We start from the raw sequence: 17,256 nt of genomic DNA on the forward strand, positions 1-17,256 counted from the left end.
TAAAAGCTGCCAGGCACGTCATGCCACTTTAACAAGTCTAAAAGCCAGGAACTTAGTTTGAGCTTAGTACCATCATCAAATAATCAAGTCCTTATCATTTTAAACTTTTTGTTTGTGACAGTTTGGAGGCAGAACCTGCATTTCTGAAATGTGAGGCAAAAAGTTAGAAGCTAAGGATGAATTTGGTTGCTGAGCTGAAGATTTTGCTTGGTGACTCATGCTTCAGAGAAAAAGGAGATGAATCTAGGTGGAAATGCTATCTCAAATGGTTAGAGATCAGACTTTGATCAGCCTAAAACACTTGCATTATTTGATAAAATCCATCCATTCCTTTTCTCACTTTATATCAGCATCAGGTAAAAGCAGGAAAAAAAAAAAACCTATGGTCCAGTGGTTCAGTAAGAGCTAAGAGCTGGTGCAACATAAATCACACGCATCAACAATAAAATTCATGAAGTTTCTTCAAGCTATATATTCTTGTGAAAGGTTACCTTCAATCCCATGTTCTGGTTGACAACTTTCCATGACTGAACTATATATGTTTTTTCCCAGAAAACATGAAAAAAAACTGAGAAAGGAAAGGACTCAGCCATGTATTTCAGAATATGCAAAATTAGGGGGACAAAAACAAAGAGAAAAGAATCTGGGGTGGGGATATTGTGGGAATTAAGGATAAAGCAAGGGGCAAATGGGTTGCGTCTAGAGGGCCAAGCCAGGATTCTTCTTTTGGACTGCGTACGCTAGCTTTTTTCTGTGGAGGCCATAAAGAAAAAAAAACTGTAGAATTAGAAAGGACAGTGTCTGCAATTTAGGAGAGGGGAATGCTTTTCTTAGTCTGTCTACTCACTCCATTCTTGCATTCTGCATTTCTTCATTCTATTCCTATATCTGGACCTGATATTTAGATGCTCTTAAGGGCCACGCAGTGACTTGGATATACTTTAATTTAATATCAACTTACATTCTTAATTTATTAATTAATTGAAGGAGTGAACCAGAAAGAAGAAGAAGCTGGTGGTCTTCCCCCATGCCTAGTCATTTCTTCATCATCACTTCATCAGCATATTTGGAAGATTGGAACAATCTTACTATGCAGGATTTTATATATTGACCAAGAAAGTTCTGGGCTTCATACTATTTTATAAATATATTCTTCGCCTTGATATATTCGATCTTGGCCCATTTTAGGTTCTTTTGCTGGGAAAGTCTCTTCATGCTGATATTTAATATTTGGATAGAATTCTCAAGCATTTCTTGTCCTCTTCCATTTTTATTTCAAAAAATAAAGAAAAGAAAAGAGAGATGTCCGACGTAGATTGACCAATGATTTTGTCCTAATAACAGAACAACTCTAAGCAACAATATATTCCCATTGTGAAGCTAAGAACTGGTTCAACCATTTTGTCGTTTCTTTGATTTCCATTTAGCTTTCTTGCTATGTATTATTCTGTCAACATTTTTGGCTGAGCAGATGAAGGGAGAAGCTAAGTTATGATTAGTGGGATTCAGTGTAGTTTGTAATAAAAACAGCTGGTTCTGTTTGATGGGGATGTTAATGGTGGAAATGTGGGCGTGGTTCTTGGAATATTCTGGTTCCTCTAAACTGATAATATTGTTTACTTTCTTGTTACATGCACTGACAAAAATTAATTCATGACACTGTACCTGTCCTTCAAAGATTTGAAGGGAATTGGTAGATCTTAGTTGGCAGTTGCATTTTCAGTTCATCAAGTCCATACAACTACAAAGGTATAGTTCAGCAAAAAAGAAGTTCAAAACGAATTTTGATAGGTGTTCAAAATCAACATCAAATATGTTTGCTATCAATAAGCAGACGATGCTTCTGAGAAGAAACTAGCAGACTCTAAGCCTTTTCACTATAAACAAAGTTACATGCTTGAGTCATCCTTCCCACATGCTTTTAAAGGATTTGAACACCCGAGAGCTATGTGAAGGGAGCTGCCCATGCATGTTAAATAACAGGCAAATTTAAGCAATAAGAATTAAGAGATGATAATCCTCATTAAGTGAGCAAGGGTGATAAGGTATCCTTCCTTTCTCCAATTTGTGGCCGAAAGCCAAGTAGGTCGCAATGCATCTGATTCTCTCGGCCTTTTTGACACACAAATTTACCACTCTCTGTTTGGGGTTGGCACTTTTTTTGGGCTTCTACCTCTTAAGTGTTTGGGCCACTAATCTGGTTAGATTATCCAATGTTAGACTATACATTTTGTCCTAATTATTTAAGCTTGTCTAGACGTCCTTCTTCCTCGAATATGCCTAAGCATTTTGTTGAACTGAAGTATGGGACCGTGGTTTTCTTTTCTAGCTTGAGCCTTGAGCTCAGTTCATCATCAAAACAAACAATCATTTTCCTCCAAAACAACACCATAATAAATGTTTTTAAGTATTCTCAATTTAATGTTTTTAGTAAGATATTGATATAAACACTGGTAAAATTGTTGCTTAATTCACTTCCTTTATTTATCTTATTAAAATGAATGGATAAAGACAAAGTGAGTTGAGCTATAAAGATGTTGAGCAATCGTCTTTCTCATTCTATGGATATACTCATGGTGATAATAAATGAGTTGATCGTGCAGTACTCGGCCGTCTTCGAACAACTCAGTACATCCTTATTCTCGCCAAAACTCAGCCATCTATCTCTCAGGTAAGATTTCCCCCATTTTGTTTTTTTCTACGATTAGGGTTTAACCAACAGTTACACTTTCAAAGCCCCTAAATTCCCACCCCAAACCATGCCGATTCTTTCACTCTCCCGCTTCATTTCAATCTCAATTTCCTCAAAACCAAATAAGGTTTTCACTTTTCTATTCAGCACAGCCTCTTCAGCAGACAAATTCTTCACTCATTTACAGAAAAAACAGAGCAACATAGAGAAGACCCTAGCTTTAGTCAATTCCAAACTGGACTCGAATTGTGTCTGTGAAGTGCTAGAAAGATGCTCCTTTGATAAATCTCAAATGGGTCTGAGGTTTTTTATATGGGCAGGTCTTCAATCAAATTATAGACATAGCTCTTATATGTATAGCAAAGCTTGTGAATTTTTGAAAATTAAGCAAAACCCGTGTCTTGTTTTGGATGTTATTGAAGCCTACAAGGTGGAAAAGTGCTTAGTTAACGTTAAAATGTTTAAGGTTGTTTTGAATTTGTGTAGAGAAGCTAGGATTACTGATGAGGCTTTGTTGGTATTGAGGAAAATGCCTGAATTTAATTTACGACCGGATACCACTACTTATAATGTGGTTATTAGGTTGATTTGTGAGAAAGGGGATATGGATATGGCTGATAAATTGATGAAAGAGATGGGCTTGATTGATCTTTATCCTGATATGATCACGTATTTGGTGATGATCAAGGGGTTTTGTAATGCTGGTAGATTAGAGGATGCTTGTGGGCTGTTTCAGGTTATGAGGGAGCATGGGTGTTTTCCAAATGCGGTGGCATATTCTGCTCTTCTCGAGGGGATTTGTAGGTATGGGAGTGTGGAAAAGGCATTGGAATTGTTGGGGGAGATGGAGAAAGAAGGTTATGGTTGTAGTCCAAATGTTATCACATATACATCTGTGATTCAAAGTTTTTGTGCGAAGGGTCAGACAACAAAGGCATTGAGGATTTTGGATAGAATGGGAGCTTGTGGGTGTGCTCCTAATCGTGTAACAGTTAGTACTTTGATCAAGGGGCTTTGTGCCGAGGGACATGTTGAAGAAGCTTATAAGTTGATTGATAAAGTTGTTCCTGGAGGTGGCGTTTCGGATGGTGATTGCTATAGTTCGCTTGTGGTGTCTTTGATAAGGATTAAAAGACTTGATGAGGCAGAGAAGCTCTTTAGGAAGATGTTGGCAACTGGGGCTAAACCTGATAGCATTGCATGTAGTGTCATGATTAGGGAGATCTGTCAAGCAGGACGGGTGCTAGATGGTTTTTGCTTATATGAAGAAATCGAGCGGATGCGATACTTGTCTTCCATTGACTCTGATATCTATTCTATTCTTTTGGTTGGCCTTTGTCAGCAAAGCCATTCAGTTGAAGCTGCAAAGCTTGCTAGGTCAATGCTTGAAAAAAGAATTCGCTTGAAAGCTCCTTATGTTGACAAGATTATTGAACATCTGAAAAACTGTGGAGATAAGCAGCTAGTCACTGAGCTTGGTAGGATAGGAAGGTGATATTATCAAACAATTGTTCACATGCCTTGGAGGGCCTTCTTTTCTGGTAAAAAGTTTCTGTTTGATAAATTAGTAATTTAATTAAAGAGGGAAAACATCAGGAATAAGAATTTTAGCATTTGCTTTCACTGTAACCATACAAAGACACAACCGAGGATTCTTATAATCCTCAATAAAATAAGCACCTTAGAAGTGAATGATGGTATTTTTAATAGAATTGCAGGATTTTATTCAGGATGATCCCGGCTTTAATGAGAATACAGCTAAGTCAAGTTGTTGTTTTTCCACTTTATGTCATGTTCTAAATGGATTATAGGATGCTTCTTTTTTTTTTTTCTCAATTGTGTGTGCTTTTTTAAATTTCAAATATTATCTTGCATAATTAAAAGCCTCATCTTGTGAACTTTGTAGGGGTTAAGATCACAATTTACACTATTAATCTTTCTCCTGTTGATCAGCCTAGCTTGTGTATCCTGAAGGCTGAAGCAATTTGTATTAGGATACTACCTGGCTAAGGAAAGGCATAGATGCATGTCAGATTGCTGAAGGATTTTATAAAGCCATCTGATAGAGAAGCTGTTTAGTCCATATTGTCTTTTCAAATTTGGTAGGGAAAGAAAATAAGTTACTGCATGGCAAACCAACAATTGTTGCCGTGTAAAGGTCAAAATGTCAAGACTGTGGAGTGGATAATGCAATCTGAAATAAAGTTTCCTTCTTCAGAACTTATTGAAAGTCATTTTAGTATTTTGTAGGTTTAATTTTGCCCGGTTATATGTATATTACTTACTACTTAGTATGGAACAGTGATCGAGATCAGAGAATTTGGACAAGGATAATTGAATCCATAGTTTAGTCTATATTTGCAAGTGGTATCTCTATTGATAATACAGATTGCTGAAGGTTTTGATAACTTATTTTAATTCGACCAATCTGAAGTATTACACAAACATTATGTGTAAGGGATGCCCTGATGCTTAATCACTGTATCAACAACTACTGAAATGTTGGTGGTGATAAGGCTTTTATTCCCCTCTCCTTTTTCATGTTTTATATGAATGTCTCTGTTTCTTACTTTATGTGACTTTATGATGCTGTCTGTCTTTCTGTCTGTCCCTCTCTCTCTCTCTCTCTCTCTCTGTAGATGGAGAGAAAAGAACTGCAATCATTGTTCCTACCTGCAGTATTGAGTGATTCATGAGCTTTGTTCATCCTGGGGAGAAAAAAAAGAAGAGAAAAGTAATCCGGGGTTTGCCAAATCTATGTAAGTAGGCATCATGAGTAATCCCAGGAAAGAAGGAACAAATTGCTCATGTTCCCCAACTGATTCATTCATTTGGAAATATGCAATGCGTCAAGACGTGGTGTTCTGTTTTCTTCTTGACAAATCCTCAGAGAATCCATATTCCTTGATAAAAGGAAAGTGCGAGGAACAGAGAGCGTCCACCTCTCGTTGTCTTTTTGTTGTACTCAGTTAGCAAACTTGTTACCTAGCTCTTAGCATTTTTGGTTCTTAGAGATGCTGAAACGTTCAATGTTTTCTCTAGGCAGAGCTAACATTTTGCTGTCACATGAATGCATAGTTCATTAGTTCTTGTCATTTACTTAAACAGGCTAAATTCCACTTACCCTTTCCATTGTTATAATGCTGTAATTCCAAGTTATTGTCATTGTTTTGTCTTTTTGGTACGAATTGGATAACAGTATTTAAAAGGTTAGGAGTACCCCAACTTTGCCACCTCCCAATTTTGCTTTCAGCTCTTGGCTGTGAATCAACGGACGGTTGTGACATAATCCATTCAAAACTGGACGTCAATTCTTAATTAAGTTTAGGACTCTAATGCTTTTAATTAATTTAGTTATGCAAATTTGTCATTCAAATTTAAATTTGTAAATTTTTATTTTTTTAAAAAAATGTAAATAATTTTGCATTTCTGTCACTTAATTGTGTATATAAATATTTTGTTTATCGTAGTTTATTATATCATTCAGCATGTCATCGTCACAGAAAATTGATAAAAATTAATTATTAATTATAAATATATATTTAATTAAAAATAAAAATAAAAATATATAATGATTTGATGGAAGGTTTAAAATTATTTTAAATAGTTAAGAAATCTTTTAAAATATTATGTCAATTTCATAATGCTACTGATATATCAATAAGCAAAGTAATAAGAAAATGCAAGTATTATGAATTTCACACCAACCTTTTATGTTTTGCTTGAAAGTCATGTAGTATTATATCATTTTCATTGAAAGATAAAATGTCAATTTTTTTTCTTCCTTATTGGAAATATAAAAAAAATTAGTAACAATTTCTAAAGAAAATTACGATTTCTTTTTCTTTTTAAGGTAGTTAAGATTGTGATATTCCCCTTTTGGGTGGATTATAAGTTAATTAGTGATTGTTGTCATATTTGTCGGCAATCCTCATCACAGCTAACCTCCAAACTCAGATCAACACGTGTCATCTCTCTACGCACTTGTCATAAATTCCCTGCATATCAGTGGCGTCACTCTATATCTCCCCTCCTCACCCAAAAATAAATTTCACCCTCGTGTTACTTTTTCTCGTTGTATTTCGGTTTCAAAGGTTGTTTGAGCAAAAAGCGGAAGAGTGGAACCCAGGCTATTCTCTCTCTTCACTATTTTTCTTGCAAAATTAAAACTTTTTTTTTTAGGGTTAAGGGTTTCCAAAACACAAATATTGAGTTCCCGATCCCCGATTTCCATCATTCAATCGCCGTCCTGTCACGCCACATCGTCTCCGGCTTCTTCCCGCCGTCCGATCGACCCTCATCCTTCGAAATTTGGTGGTGATTTCATTGGGAAATCAACAACCCGTGATTCCCAAATCGATTGCCATCAATCTCATCTGTTTTTCCGTTTCCCGTTCGAATTTCCAAGCTTTAGGGTTTGTGTTTGAAGAGGAATGTAAACATTTCGATTATTTTTTGGGTTTCTTTTTCTGCCCTGATCAAATTGTGTAAATTGGGTAATTAGGGTTTTTCATTTTGTCCGTATTTGTTTTATTTGTGTTGAAACGTTGGGATATGTATATTGAAGAATTGAAAGGAGGGGAAGTGATGGAGAAAGCTGGAGAAGTAGAAGAAGCAAATAAGAGTTGTGGAAATAGTGGGGTTTTGGGTATCAAAAGAAACGTTGTGGAATGGGATGCGAAAAGGGTGTTGATAGGTGCGGGAGCTCGTGCACTGTTTTACCCTACCCTGCTTTACAATGTTGTTCGGAACAAGATTCAGGCTGAGTTCCGGTGGTGGGATAGAGTTGATGAGGTACAGATTACTCGTATATGCTGTGCATTTTAAGTAATTGGTGCTGTTGGTGATGAGTGTTTCAAGGTTATATGGATGCTTTCTTGTTTTGTTATATGGTTTTAATTGGATTCTATGTGTTTATTTTTGTCTGTTTTGGTCAAGTGCTTGTTTAATTTAGCTTGCTTGTTTCAGATGATAATATTTGTGTCTAGGTTGTTAGGTTATTAGCTATATTGGTGTTGGATAATATTGTTCTGAATATGTGGGCAAATGCATGTTTATACATACTATTGTTCACATCATTCTGTAATTTGTTAAATGCACATGGATTTCTTTTATGGTCACATTGTGGGGTATTGGTTTGATTGATGTTTATGCTTGCTGGTGATGACATAAATTAGATTCTCATTTACAAGAGAAAGTAGTATATGGTTTTTAATTAATCTGGCTGATGTTGCTATTTTTGTGTTCTAAATTTCCATCAATTTTGAAGTAAAAGTGTTTATTTTCCTCATATTGTGGATGGATATAGCATTGCAGGGTGCATGATGTCACACTCACTCTCTCCTGATAGTCTTTGCTTTTTAACCTATCTTATGTTTTTTGTTCATTTTATTGGCGGATTCATGTTCATAAAAGCTCTAAGAGTCATATTTGTGTAGAATCTATCTTGTAATTTACTCTTCTTGTGGTGCACGTTTGTTTGACTAGTTCTAATATGTTCTTTTTACAGTTTATACTGTTAGGTGCTGTTCCATTCCCTACTGATGTTCCAAGGCTGAAGGAGATTGGTGTTTGTGGAGTGATTACACTAAATGAACCTTATGAGACTTTGGTTCCAACATCTCTCTATCTAGTGAGCATTCTGTTCTAGTATTTATGTTGTACATTTTTTTCTACTTTGCAAGACTTAGTATCTTTGTTCTGCAAATGTTTTCTCTTGTCCCCAATTTTGTGATTTTGCAAACTGAAAATTTCCTTTTAATTATATTGTTAATATTTTTGCATTTAACAATCAAGTACCTTGGATCCTTTGATTTTTGCTAAAGTTGTTAATTTGCTTTCTACGATTTTGTCGGTAGAATCATGGCATTGACCATTTGGTGATCCCTACAAGAGACTACTGCTTTGCACCATCATTGACATCAATATGCCAAGCTATTGATTTCATTCATCGTAAGTGTTCTTTGAGGGGGTTGGCTATTTTGGTTAAACTTATCTGCCGATGAACTTTTTCTTAAAAGAAAAGAGACATTGTTCAAATGGTTCTCCATTCTTTTGTATTAAATATCCCTTGGTAGAACTGTTCCCTTATTTTCATCTTTTTTATTTTTCAAGGAAATGCATCACGTGGGCAAATTACGTACGTCCACTGTAAAGCTGGTCGTGGCCGCAGCACAACCATTGTTTTATGTTACCTGGTTAGTGCCGTATAAAGAAGCTTAGATCATATTACTTATTGGTTGATTCATTGATGTGAGCTTTGGTTTCACATAGGTACACTATAAGCAGATGACACCTGTTGCAGCATATGATTATGTGAGGTCAATTAGGCCAAGGGTGCTTTTAGCCTCTTCCCAATGGCAGGTATAATGTCTTTGGTCTTACATTCTGCGATCAAGTTCAGCAATAATGAATTCATACGTCTATGTATTATAATAGAAAACTGTATTTTTTGAAACAATGAATTTGATTTATCTCTTTTTTTATTACAATCGCAGGCTGTTCAGGAGTTCTACTATCTTCAAGTGAAGAAGGTTGGTCTCCACAGCCATGTGGCAGATTTAATTTTAAGAACTTCAGACACAGCACCTTCACAAGACCTTGTGGCTTTTGATGATGGTTCTGTAGTAGTGGTAACAGAAGCAGATCTTGATGGATATGAACAAAGTCTTGGATCAGGTGCCGTGTGGGCAGATTTAAGTGTGGTATATCGAGTTAGGGTTGCTGGTCAGGCAGCACTGGCAAGAATCTCATGCTTGTGGCTACGCTGCCAAGCACACCAAAAGATTTCAGCCCAGGAACTTGGTAGAGAGAGCAGCTGCCTGGGAGGTATTAGTGTAGACATCCATGTCTACTGAAAACTGCAGTTACAACACCCAAGATGTTGTAGGTGTCTGTCTTCTCTTTTTATCCTTTCTCGTACATAAAATGCAAATAATGTTTCTTTAGGCCAAAGTGAAACTATGTTTCGTCTACCCTTGTAAATCGAGTTGTTATATCTTATGAATCAAACAAAAGATAAAGCCTAACTGCTTAAGGATCAAGTGTATATATTCTCATTTTATATGGAAGTAATGTTTGTGACCTGACAGAGGGCGATTGTGTTTGGGTTTGGGACCAACCTACGCTTCATGACTGCAATGCGGTTGTTAAGTTGCTGGATCATCTCTTATCTGCGTGCTACTTAAAACACTAACCATCAAGAGTATTACTACTGGCAAAGAGTGGTTATCTTGTCATATGTTGTTAAATTGTGTATGTCGAAATGTCTGTGCCAAGAATGAGGAGTCTCGACCTGTAATATAAATGAGTAACATTTAATTAATTTTAGTGTTGTCAGTGCCAACAAAAAGGGGTGATGGATCTCTTGTGGTAATTCAGCGCAGGATGCGTGTAGAAAGAAGTCGCATGATCTGTTGCAACGAAAACTGGGATATAAGCAATCTTCCCCACATGCTCTGCACCGGGCCCGAACCTCATTGCCAACATCCTTGTTTTGATCAAGGAGTGCTAATGGATGTGGATGGGTGAAATGTTGAATCATATCGGCACCTTTGGACTCTATCGTGGGTAGTAAGCGGCATTTGACATCCAGTTTGAAACGACACATCACACATCCCGCAGCCGTCGGTCAAGCCTGGGAGACTTTTCTCGCAACCCCCACACGGATAGGTGAGCAGAATCAGAGGGCATCGGTGGAAGAAATGATGGATCTTCTTGGAACGGTGGTCATGCAAGAGTTATGGAGGAAAAACTGCATTGCTGGCAGCCGTAGGCAGAATCGGAGCAGAGCTTTTCACATATGGCACAGCAAACTTTATGATCTTCTTCCTGCTGCTTCTTCAGATCAACAAGTGTTCAAGGATGCCAATGAGTGAAATGCTGAATAAGCCCCTCGCTTTCAGATTTTATGGCGGTTGGTGGGACGCATTCAACATGCATATTGAAATGACTCGTGACGCAGCGATAGCTGAAACCAGAGCCCGGCATGAAACAAGCATTACATTTGTAGTAGTAAAGCTTGAGGACAAGAGGGCATGGATGAAAGAAATGCTCGAGCTGCCGTGGAAGCCTAGCTCACTCGTAATGAAGGTAGAACTCGCAGTGGGTGCAGCAACCATAGCACGGGCCAGATATGGGTTTCTCGCACCCATCGCAGATAGCTGCTAGTGCATTTCCGTCCAGGATGAAGGACAAAGTATGTTTATGGAGAAAATGTTCAATATTTATCTCTCTTTAACTCTTTTTGCAAATATGTTTTAAGTCTGCTCTGAACTATATAATTAATAAACAATAAAGCCTAGGGCAGTTTCATTCTCTTTTTTAAAGAGGACATACCAGGACTTACTCTGTTTGCTTAACCATATTTGTGCAATTATTGGCATGAATTCTTACATTCCTCGCTTTACTAGACCAATTTCATGCATCTTTTTTATTTCACTTTATTCTTTGAATATCTTCCCATTTTAAGTGATTCTGTTCAAATAACTTCAAGAAAACTTGACAGAGTAAAAAGACAAACAGGAAGACAAGTCGGACCTCGCCCATCAAGGCAAAACAAATGTAGACCGACCGCTTTGTTTGCTCGCACCTTTTTCTTACATACGGCATCGAATCCCAAGCTTGGTGATTGAAGTATGACCAATAATGCCACTTTGAAGAGGAAAGAAATTGAGGAGGCATCTAATTGCTGCTTCAGCGTAGCCACCAAATATTGAATCAGCATCTGTACTGAAGTTTTAGGATACACTGAGCTAACCACTTGCAAGAAATTTAGTTATTGTTGGAAATTAAATAAAGAAACAGCAGGAAAGGGTCAGCCAACCAATGTAAAAGACTGTGTGACCCTTAAATTACTCAGAGACACCAAAATGTCAGCGAAATATTTGAAATAACAATAACAGGTTCACAGTAAATGCCTTGTATTATGCTTATTGCAGACACCAAATGGTTTGTAGATAACATAATTTTCATCTAATGATGCTAATAATTCAGGCTTATCCTCACAAGTGCTATTCATATTATGAAGTTCAGATTCCCATCATAGTACATATGCCCAACCTTTGTTGAGAAAAGGTTGGCAGAATTTTTTGGTAAAATTGCAGTGGTAGGCATCAAGAGTAAGCCAGTAAGATTATGAGGTTTGTATTCCATGTGTAGATGATCTTTAATGACCTCTATTGAATCTATAATTCAATTCATGTATTACTGTAAATGAAAAATAAAGATATGGCTAGTCTTTTGCAAGTCCAAGTAACTCCCTGAAAAAGCTCTGGACTGACGAGGGCCACTGGTAGTATGATGATCCATTAAGTATCAATTCAGATGATGCTTTATCCTGCAACCAAGGCACCTCTTGTTTTCTCTTGGGGCTTTGCCTCATCTTGTGATGAGATCCCTGCACTTTGGCATAACTACTTTGAATGCTCCCCACCATTGATGCTTGATCCTTCAAGTAAGGTACAACATGCCTTTTCATGTCTTTCCTGGATATTCCAAGATGGCCTCCTGAGACCCTAATGTAGTGGACCCTTCCAGCATCATCTAAGGCCTTTAAACCAATCCAGTCTTCTGTGTAAAGGTTTGTCTGCATAGATCATGGTATTGTTGACATGTAAAGCAAACCAAGCTCCCACTTAAAGTAGAAAAAGCATGAGCAGAATGTAAAACATTGATCTTGGCACAATTTGCTGCTAGACTTGAGGGGTATTGGGTCAAAAATTTCAAATTCAAACATCAACAAGATAAAATAGTACGAGGTAGCCTTACATTCTCCATGTTAGAACCAAGTAATTGCTGTAAGTTATCTTTAAGATCAAGGAATCACAAGAAGCTTTGAGAAATTAGATAACAAAGATGGGTGATTGCCAGCAATGCCTTCAAAGATTTGCATCCAAGGCCCCAGAGCAATCTAAATGCAGCAAATCTCAGTGCAAGATATCAAGATCCATTGGCACATGTAATAACTTTCCAACGGTTTTCTTCCCTTCAAATTCAAAATTGTGCTTTGGAAATGGTTTAAAGACTCTAAACAGCAATGCTAGTCGGGAAACTAAGGAAAGTATGCCATCACATTATTTTCAGCCATGTCTACAAGGATTCTTTCTTCTTTCCCACTGTCATTCTCTTTTCCTTTTTTTTTTTTGCTCAATTGTCACTCTCTTTTCTCTTTTCTAATATGTAAATCCTAACAGCCACACCAATCAGTCTTACATCAGAATGTGTCACACCAAAATGAGAATTTAAGCTTTGTTAGTGCAATGACAGTCAAGGTTATAGGATATGTGAATTTTTTTTTTTCTAAATTTATAGGAGATGTGAATTAGAACAGATATGCAGGGTATACAAATACTATGAGCTTAGATATGGATTATTTTTTACAATAACATATATAGCAAGATGAACTTTCAGAGATAGGCAGGCTATTTTCATATTTAAGAACAAAGAATATAAATAAATTTCAATAAAAATTTAAGAAAATGAACATTTTCAGGAGATGATTGAACCTCTTGAGGACGAATCACGGGCTTGAAGGCCCCATTTGGGTAGTAACCGAACCAAGAGGTTTCCCTTGGTATCAAGACATTGTCCTGCTCAAACTGTTTGAGTAGAAGATGAGCAAAATTAACAGATAAGTTTGCATATATTGAGACAATTAAATAAAAAAATTGAAAATGAAAAATGAAGCTAGGGGACCAATCTAGGTTGGAAAAGCTAAAAAGACATTCTTTCAGCTCACCATGATAAGCACCAAGTTTTGCAAGCGAGTGAATCTTTCCTTATAAGTGGAATTCCTTTCACCAGGGAGTTCATTGTTAAGCTTTGGAAGAAATCTACATTTTTCCAAATAATGAACTATATCCTGGAAATTTTGACATGATTGTTAAAATTTTAGTCTCTTGAAAACAAGATCTAAACACAACTAAGCATATAAAAGATTTTTGGTCGTGAAGCATCTGACTCCTGTTTAATTTGGTGAGTCATAGCTGTACAACCACTTCAACCAGTTAATAACAAGAGAATACGCAGTACAAAAACCCCCCATATATTCCGTCTCATTTTCCAGGTAGTAGTGTATGCTACTCACGTTTGGTAATTTTAGATAACCACTTGGAGCCAAATGGGCCTGCAAAGTGCCAATCATGTACCTGAAATTAGTAACAGTAGGAAAGTATTCTTACATTAAAGTTACAACGTTCCTTAAAAGCATGAATAAAAATTTGTATGTGTTAATGAGCCTCAGAAAGAGAGATGTATACTTGGATATAGTCGCTGTATATCTCTGACTTGATAAGCTTGTCAGCAATCAGGCACAGAAAACCAGACTGCAATAGCACAAGAATCACTTTAAAAACATACACTACAGATCCTGATAGGATTAAAGGAGTTTAAATTAGACTAAAACTGTTATCTACCGAGTCATTTTATCAATTCTATCAGGAAAATTATTCTATGACACATTTAGCTCATGTCGAGAAATACTCTCCATGACATCACGACGCATTGGATTATGCACAATGGCTTCCTAATGCATAGATAACATATGAAATCCTCTGTACTAGAGTTAGAAAGTAAGCACTGAAAATATGCAGTTGGTTCTTTTGCGCACAGTCAAACAAATCAGCTTTCTTGATTTGAACCTGTTAGGACCCAAAATACTTATTATCCCTTGATTTAATGTCAAATCTTGATAACCACCTCTTCAATCTTGTAACTATTCTGTGCAAGGTTCAATTTGAATCCAATAAATAAAATTTAAGGTTTGCCCATACTCAACTGGAGTTCCACAACATATGCTCAGTTTTTTAGAATTGACAGTGTTGGACATGCAGAATTTCCCAGGTATGGAACTAGAAGTGTATTAGTTTATCACCCAAAATGGTCCCATCTTATAATCATATAAAGGTCTTACAAGCAGCCTTCATACATGCCAAATCTAGTTCAATTTTTATCTCTAAATCAGAAATCTTTCTGAGAGGAGATAAAAAAAGTCTTTATAGTACTTACACCACAAAGAGGAACAGAAGCAGTACCAGCATGAGGCCCTCCTAAAGAGATAAAATTCTTTACCTGTGAAGAAAATTCAATTCATATTAAAAAGAATTCCTAGTATATTCAATATTGAGTCCAGACTCCGAAGTCCCTGACTAAAGAGTACATCCCAGCACTTAATACACACAACAAGGGAAGAGTGAAACAGTTCTAAAAAGTCAAGGGCATAATTAAGATAGGTTAGCTAACAAACAAAGATAAAAGTGCTTTCAGATTAATGTGGCTGACCATTGAAATCATGATGATTTGGAAAAACAGATGTAATTAAAGAGAGCACAAAACAGAGACCAACGACTAATGGTGGTGTAAAATTCATTAAATACATTATCAAAATCTTAACTTTTCCATTTTCCTCATACCTCCTTATACATTGCAAAACTTAGTTGATCTTATTCTGCAACAACTAGATAATCTTTTGAGCAAAAGATAAACCAAGAAGTTTTGGGTTCAGCTGGCTCTTACCTGAGGTCCACCGTCACAAAACTCTACAACACCTCGACCTATCAAGTTGCCCTGTCAAACCAAGTAAAAGATTGAGAATGACAGCCACATATGGAAGTTGCCTCATCATCAAACGAAAGAAATAACCAAACGATGATTTCTCTACTAGGCACCAGAAAGAAAAGGTGCAAGACTGAACACATCAATACAAAAATTATGGGGAGAAAAGGAAAAACACAGAGACAAAAATTTGAGATAAATCAATTGAATGGGCAATGTGTGAGAATTGATATGTAAGCTCTTAGTTTCTATTCTCAACGTTATGATATAATATAAAAAAAGAAAAATTTACATCAGAAATGTCAGGATAAAAATGGTGTTGAAAGCAAAATAGGGAGCACAAATTAAAGCAAAGACCCCTGAGGCTTGAGGAAGGAGGACACAGAAATGTATATTTTAGCAAAAGCTATTTTCTTAGATGGAAATCTCAAGGAACACCAAAACCCATTATTTATCATGGATTCAATATTTAAAATAATTCTTTGGTTAGGTATTTATGCATCAATTAGTTAATTTCATTGGAAAAACTTGAGTGGCACAATAAACTAACTTCATTTTTTGAACACATCATTTTTTCATGAAGTTTGCTGCATCAATATGTAAAAAATTTTAAGCTCTCTCATTACTTTAAAACATAAATTACCTGGGACAGACCAACTATGTTGTAACCCTTACTCAGTTCTTTCATTTGCTTCACCTGTTGGTAAGATACTCAAGTTGTCAAAGGGAAAATAAACTCCAAACCCAGACCAACAAAAGAAAACCAAGAACTACCCAGAAAGCTTTATCACCTTCTCACAAACGACAGCTGTCTGTAAACAAGCAACAAAGTTCGTCAAAGAAGAGACCAGACAATAATAAATGTCTCATCCCAAACGAGGTTACTTAAGAGATCTTTCCATGCTGTAAAAGTTTTACCTGTTCTTCCAGAGGCATAAACCAGGAATCCCATGTCCCATCTCCAATTTCTCTGCATGATTAAAAAGGAATATCAAGTCAAAATGTAAAAATAAAAAAGGAAAGGAAAAGAAAGAGAGTTGATGAAGCATACAAGCAATATCCTTTAGACCTAGAAAAGTTGGTGAGAAGTTCAGTGAACTGTTTGACTCCACGATTGGAACACTGATCTCCAATCCCTGAAAAAGAAAAACCCAGGAAAATTTAAGCTTGATATAGAAACATAGTGATTGGAAAGGAAAAAGAAAGGGATTACCATGGAGAACAATGAAGGGAATGGAATGAGAAAATTCGGTGATTGCTAATATAAGAAAGGAAATAAAGGCAATGGATTTAGAGGGAAAAGCCATGAAAAATTTTGTTTTTCCGAGAGGATTTTATTTTTTCCTTTTAAAAAATTTCGGCTCGGGATTGGTTTAGGTTCCTGTAACTTTTGAAGGGAGTTGTTTGTTGGAAGTTGGCCCAAGGTCTGAGCCTGGAGGTTTGTGATTGGTGAAAATATGACGAAAAACACGGAGGCATGAATTGGATGGGACGCATGTATTTGTCGGAGTGCACAGTTTCAGTATTGCTTCTTGAAGTCGCCAATAAGAGTTATGAGGTCGATTGCCTCTGCTCTCGTAGCTTGTGCACTTGGTTCCGGTGTGACCTAGCCTACCTTCTCTTCGGGAGGAGCGCCAATTCAATCATTACTGCATACTATTGTTACACCATCAAAAGAAACAACATAAGATTCAGACCCAACGACGCAAAACCAGACCATTCAAAAATTGTTCAAGCTGTCAGGAATCCTACGAAATTGGAATCAAAGTCATACCCTTAATTAGAAAATTTGAAATGGGATGGACGGAGTAGTCCAACCTATTTCCTGGATGGATGGATGGGCATCCAACTTTGCTTACCGTAAGAGTTGGGTGGAAGTAAGGATAGAGATAGCTTCATTGGTCATTCTCCTTTCTTACATTTGCCATCAAATCCACCTCGTATATAAGTGACAAAATTGCCGCTTTGAATAAGGAAAACTGAACCCGTTTTGATTATTACATATTTTATCT

The 17,256-nt window shown here is 36.7% G+C and overlaps 3 protein-coding genes and 1 pseudogene across 4 annotated transcripts; 2 read left to right on the forward strand and 2 right to left on the reverse strand.

Annotated features, from left to right (window-relative positions):
* Window positions 1-2,664: 2,664 nt before the first annotated feature.
* On the forward strand, window positions 2,665-4,922 carry LOC110423478 (Tetratricopeptide repeat (TPR)-like superfamily protein). Of its 2 annotated transcripts, none has more exons than XM_021437698.2 (2): window positions 2,665-4,233; window positions 4,599-4,922. In XM_021437698.2, the coding sequence occupies exon 1, from the start codon at window positions 2,760-2,762 to the stop codon at window positions 4,185-4,187; it is 1,428 nt and encodes a 475-aa protein (XP_021293373.1). In that variant the 5' UTR covers window positions 2,665-2,759; the 3' UTR covers window positions 4,188-4,233; window positions 4,599-4,922. The 2 variants fall into 2 exon arrangements, with proteins under 2 accessions (XP_021293373.1, XP_021293377.1); XM_021437702.2 differs by having other exon boundaries at window positions 4,646-4,922.
* Window positions 4,923-6,748: 1,826 nt separating this feature from the next.
* On the forward strand, window positions 6,749-9,777 carry LOC110422948 (phosphatidylglycerophosphate phosphatase PTPMT1-like). The gene is made up of 6 exons (XM_021437011.2): window positions 6,749-7,486; window positions 8,202-8,324; window positions 8,551-8,644; window positions 8,807-8,889; window positions 8,966-9,055; window positions 9,190-9,777. Exons 1-6 carry the CDS (start codon window positions 7,247-7,249, stop codon window positions 9,547-9,549), a joined length of 990 nt encoding a protein of 329 aa, XP_021292686.1. The 5' UTR covers window positions 6,749-7,246; the 3' UTR covers window positions 9,550-9,777.
* Window positions 9,778-9,902: 125 nt separating this feature from the next.
* Window positions 9,903-11,417, reverse strand: LOC149527707 (uncharacterized; annotated as a pseudogene).
* Window positions 11,418-11,596: 179 nt separating this feature from the next.
* On the reverse strand, window positions 11,597-17,146 carry LOC110422938 (uncharacterized). The gene is made up of 13 exons (XM_021437000.2): window positions 17,019-17,146; window positions 16,458-16,900; window positions 16,296-16,380; window positions 16,163-16,214; window positions 16,036-16,056; window positions 15,888-15,941; window positions 15,206-15,256; window positions 14,699-14,761; window positions 13,951-14,016; window positions 13,779-13,817; window positions 13,431-13,553; window positions 13,198-13,290; window positions 11,597-12,278 (listed from the first exon to the last, which is right to left on the reverse strand). Exons 2-13 carry the CDS (start codon window positions 16,549-16,551, stop codon window positions 11,925-11,927), a joined length of 1,095 nt encoding a protein of 364 aa, XP_021292675.1. The 5' UTR covers window positions 16,552-16,900; window positions 17,019-17,146; the 3' UTR covers window positions 11,597-11,924.
* Window positions 17,147-17,256: the final 110 nt, after the last annotated feature.

Source organism: Theobroma umbraticum, unplaced genomic scaffold (genome assembly GCF_002168275.2).
Source record: "Theobroma umbraticum cultivar Fairchild unplaced genomic scaffold, ASM216827v3 scaffold_30.0, whole genome shotgun sequence".
NCBI classification, from domain to species: domain Eukaryota; kingdom Viridiplantae; phylum Streptophyta; class Magnoliopsida; order Malvales; family Malvaceae; genus Theobroma; species Theobroma umbraticum.

What these genes read in the sequence shown, in the direction of transcription:
- LOC110422938 (XM_021437000.2), bottom strand. Translation starts at nt 16,551, where the DNA reads ATGGCTTTTCCCTCTAAATCCATTGCCTTTATTTCCTTTCTTATATTA. An exon ending in GTTATCTAAAATTACCAAAC is followed by an intron (nt 13,554 to 13,778) that starts GTGAGTAGCATA and finishes CAAAATTTCCAG; the next exon opens with GATATAGTTCATTATTTGGA. An exon ending in AAAACTTGGTGCTTATCATG is followed by an intron (nt 13,291 to 13,430) that starts GTGAGCTGAAAG and finishes CTACTCAAACAG; the next exon opens with TTTGAGCAGGACAATGTCTT.
- LOC110422948 (XM_021437011.2), top strand. Translation starts at nt 7,247, where the DNA reads ATGTATATTGAAGAATTGAAAGGAGGGGAAGTGATGGAGAAAGCTGGA. An exon ending in AGCTATTGATTTCATTCATC is followed by an intron (nt 8,645 to 8,806) that starts GTAAGTGTTCTT and finishes TTATTTTTCAAG; the next exon opens with GAAATGCATCACGTGGGCAA. An exon ending in TAGCCTCTTCCCAATGGCAG is followed by an intron (nt 9,056 to 9,189) that starts GTATAATGTCTT and finishes TTACAATCGCAG; the next exon opens with GCTGTTCAGGAGTTCTACTA.
- LOC110423478 (XM_021437698.2), top strand. Translation starts at nt 2,760, where the DNA reads ATGCCGATTCTTTCACTCTCCCGCTTCATTTCAATCTCAATTTCCTCA.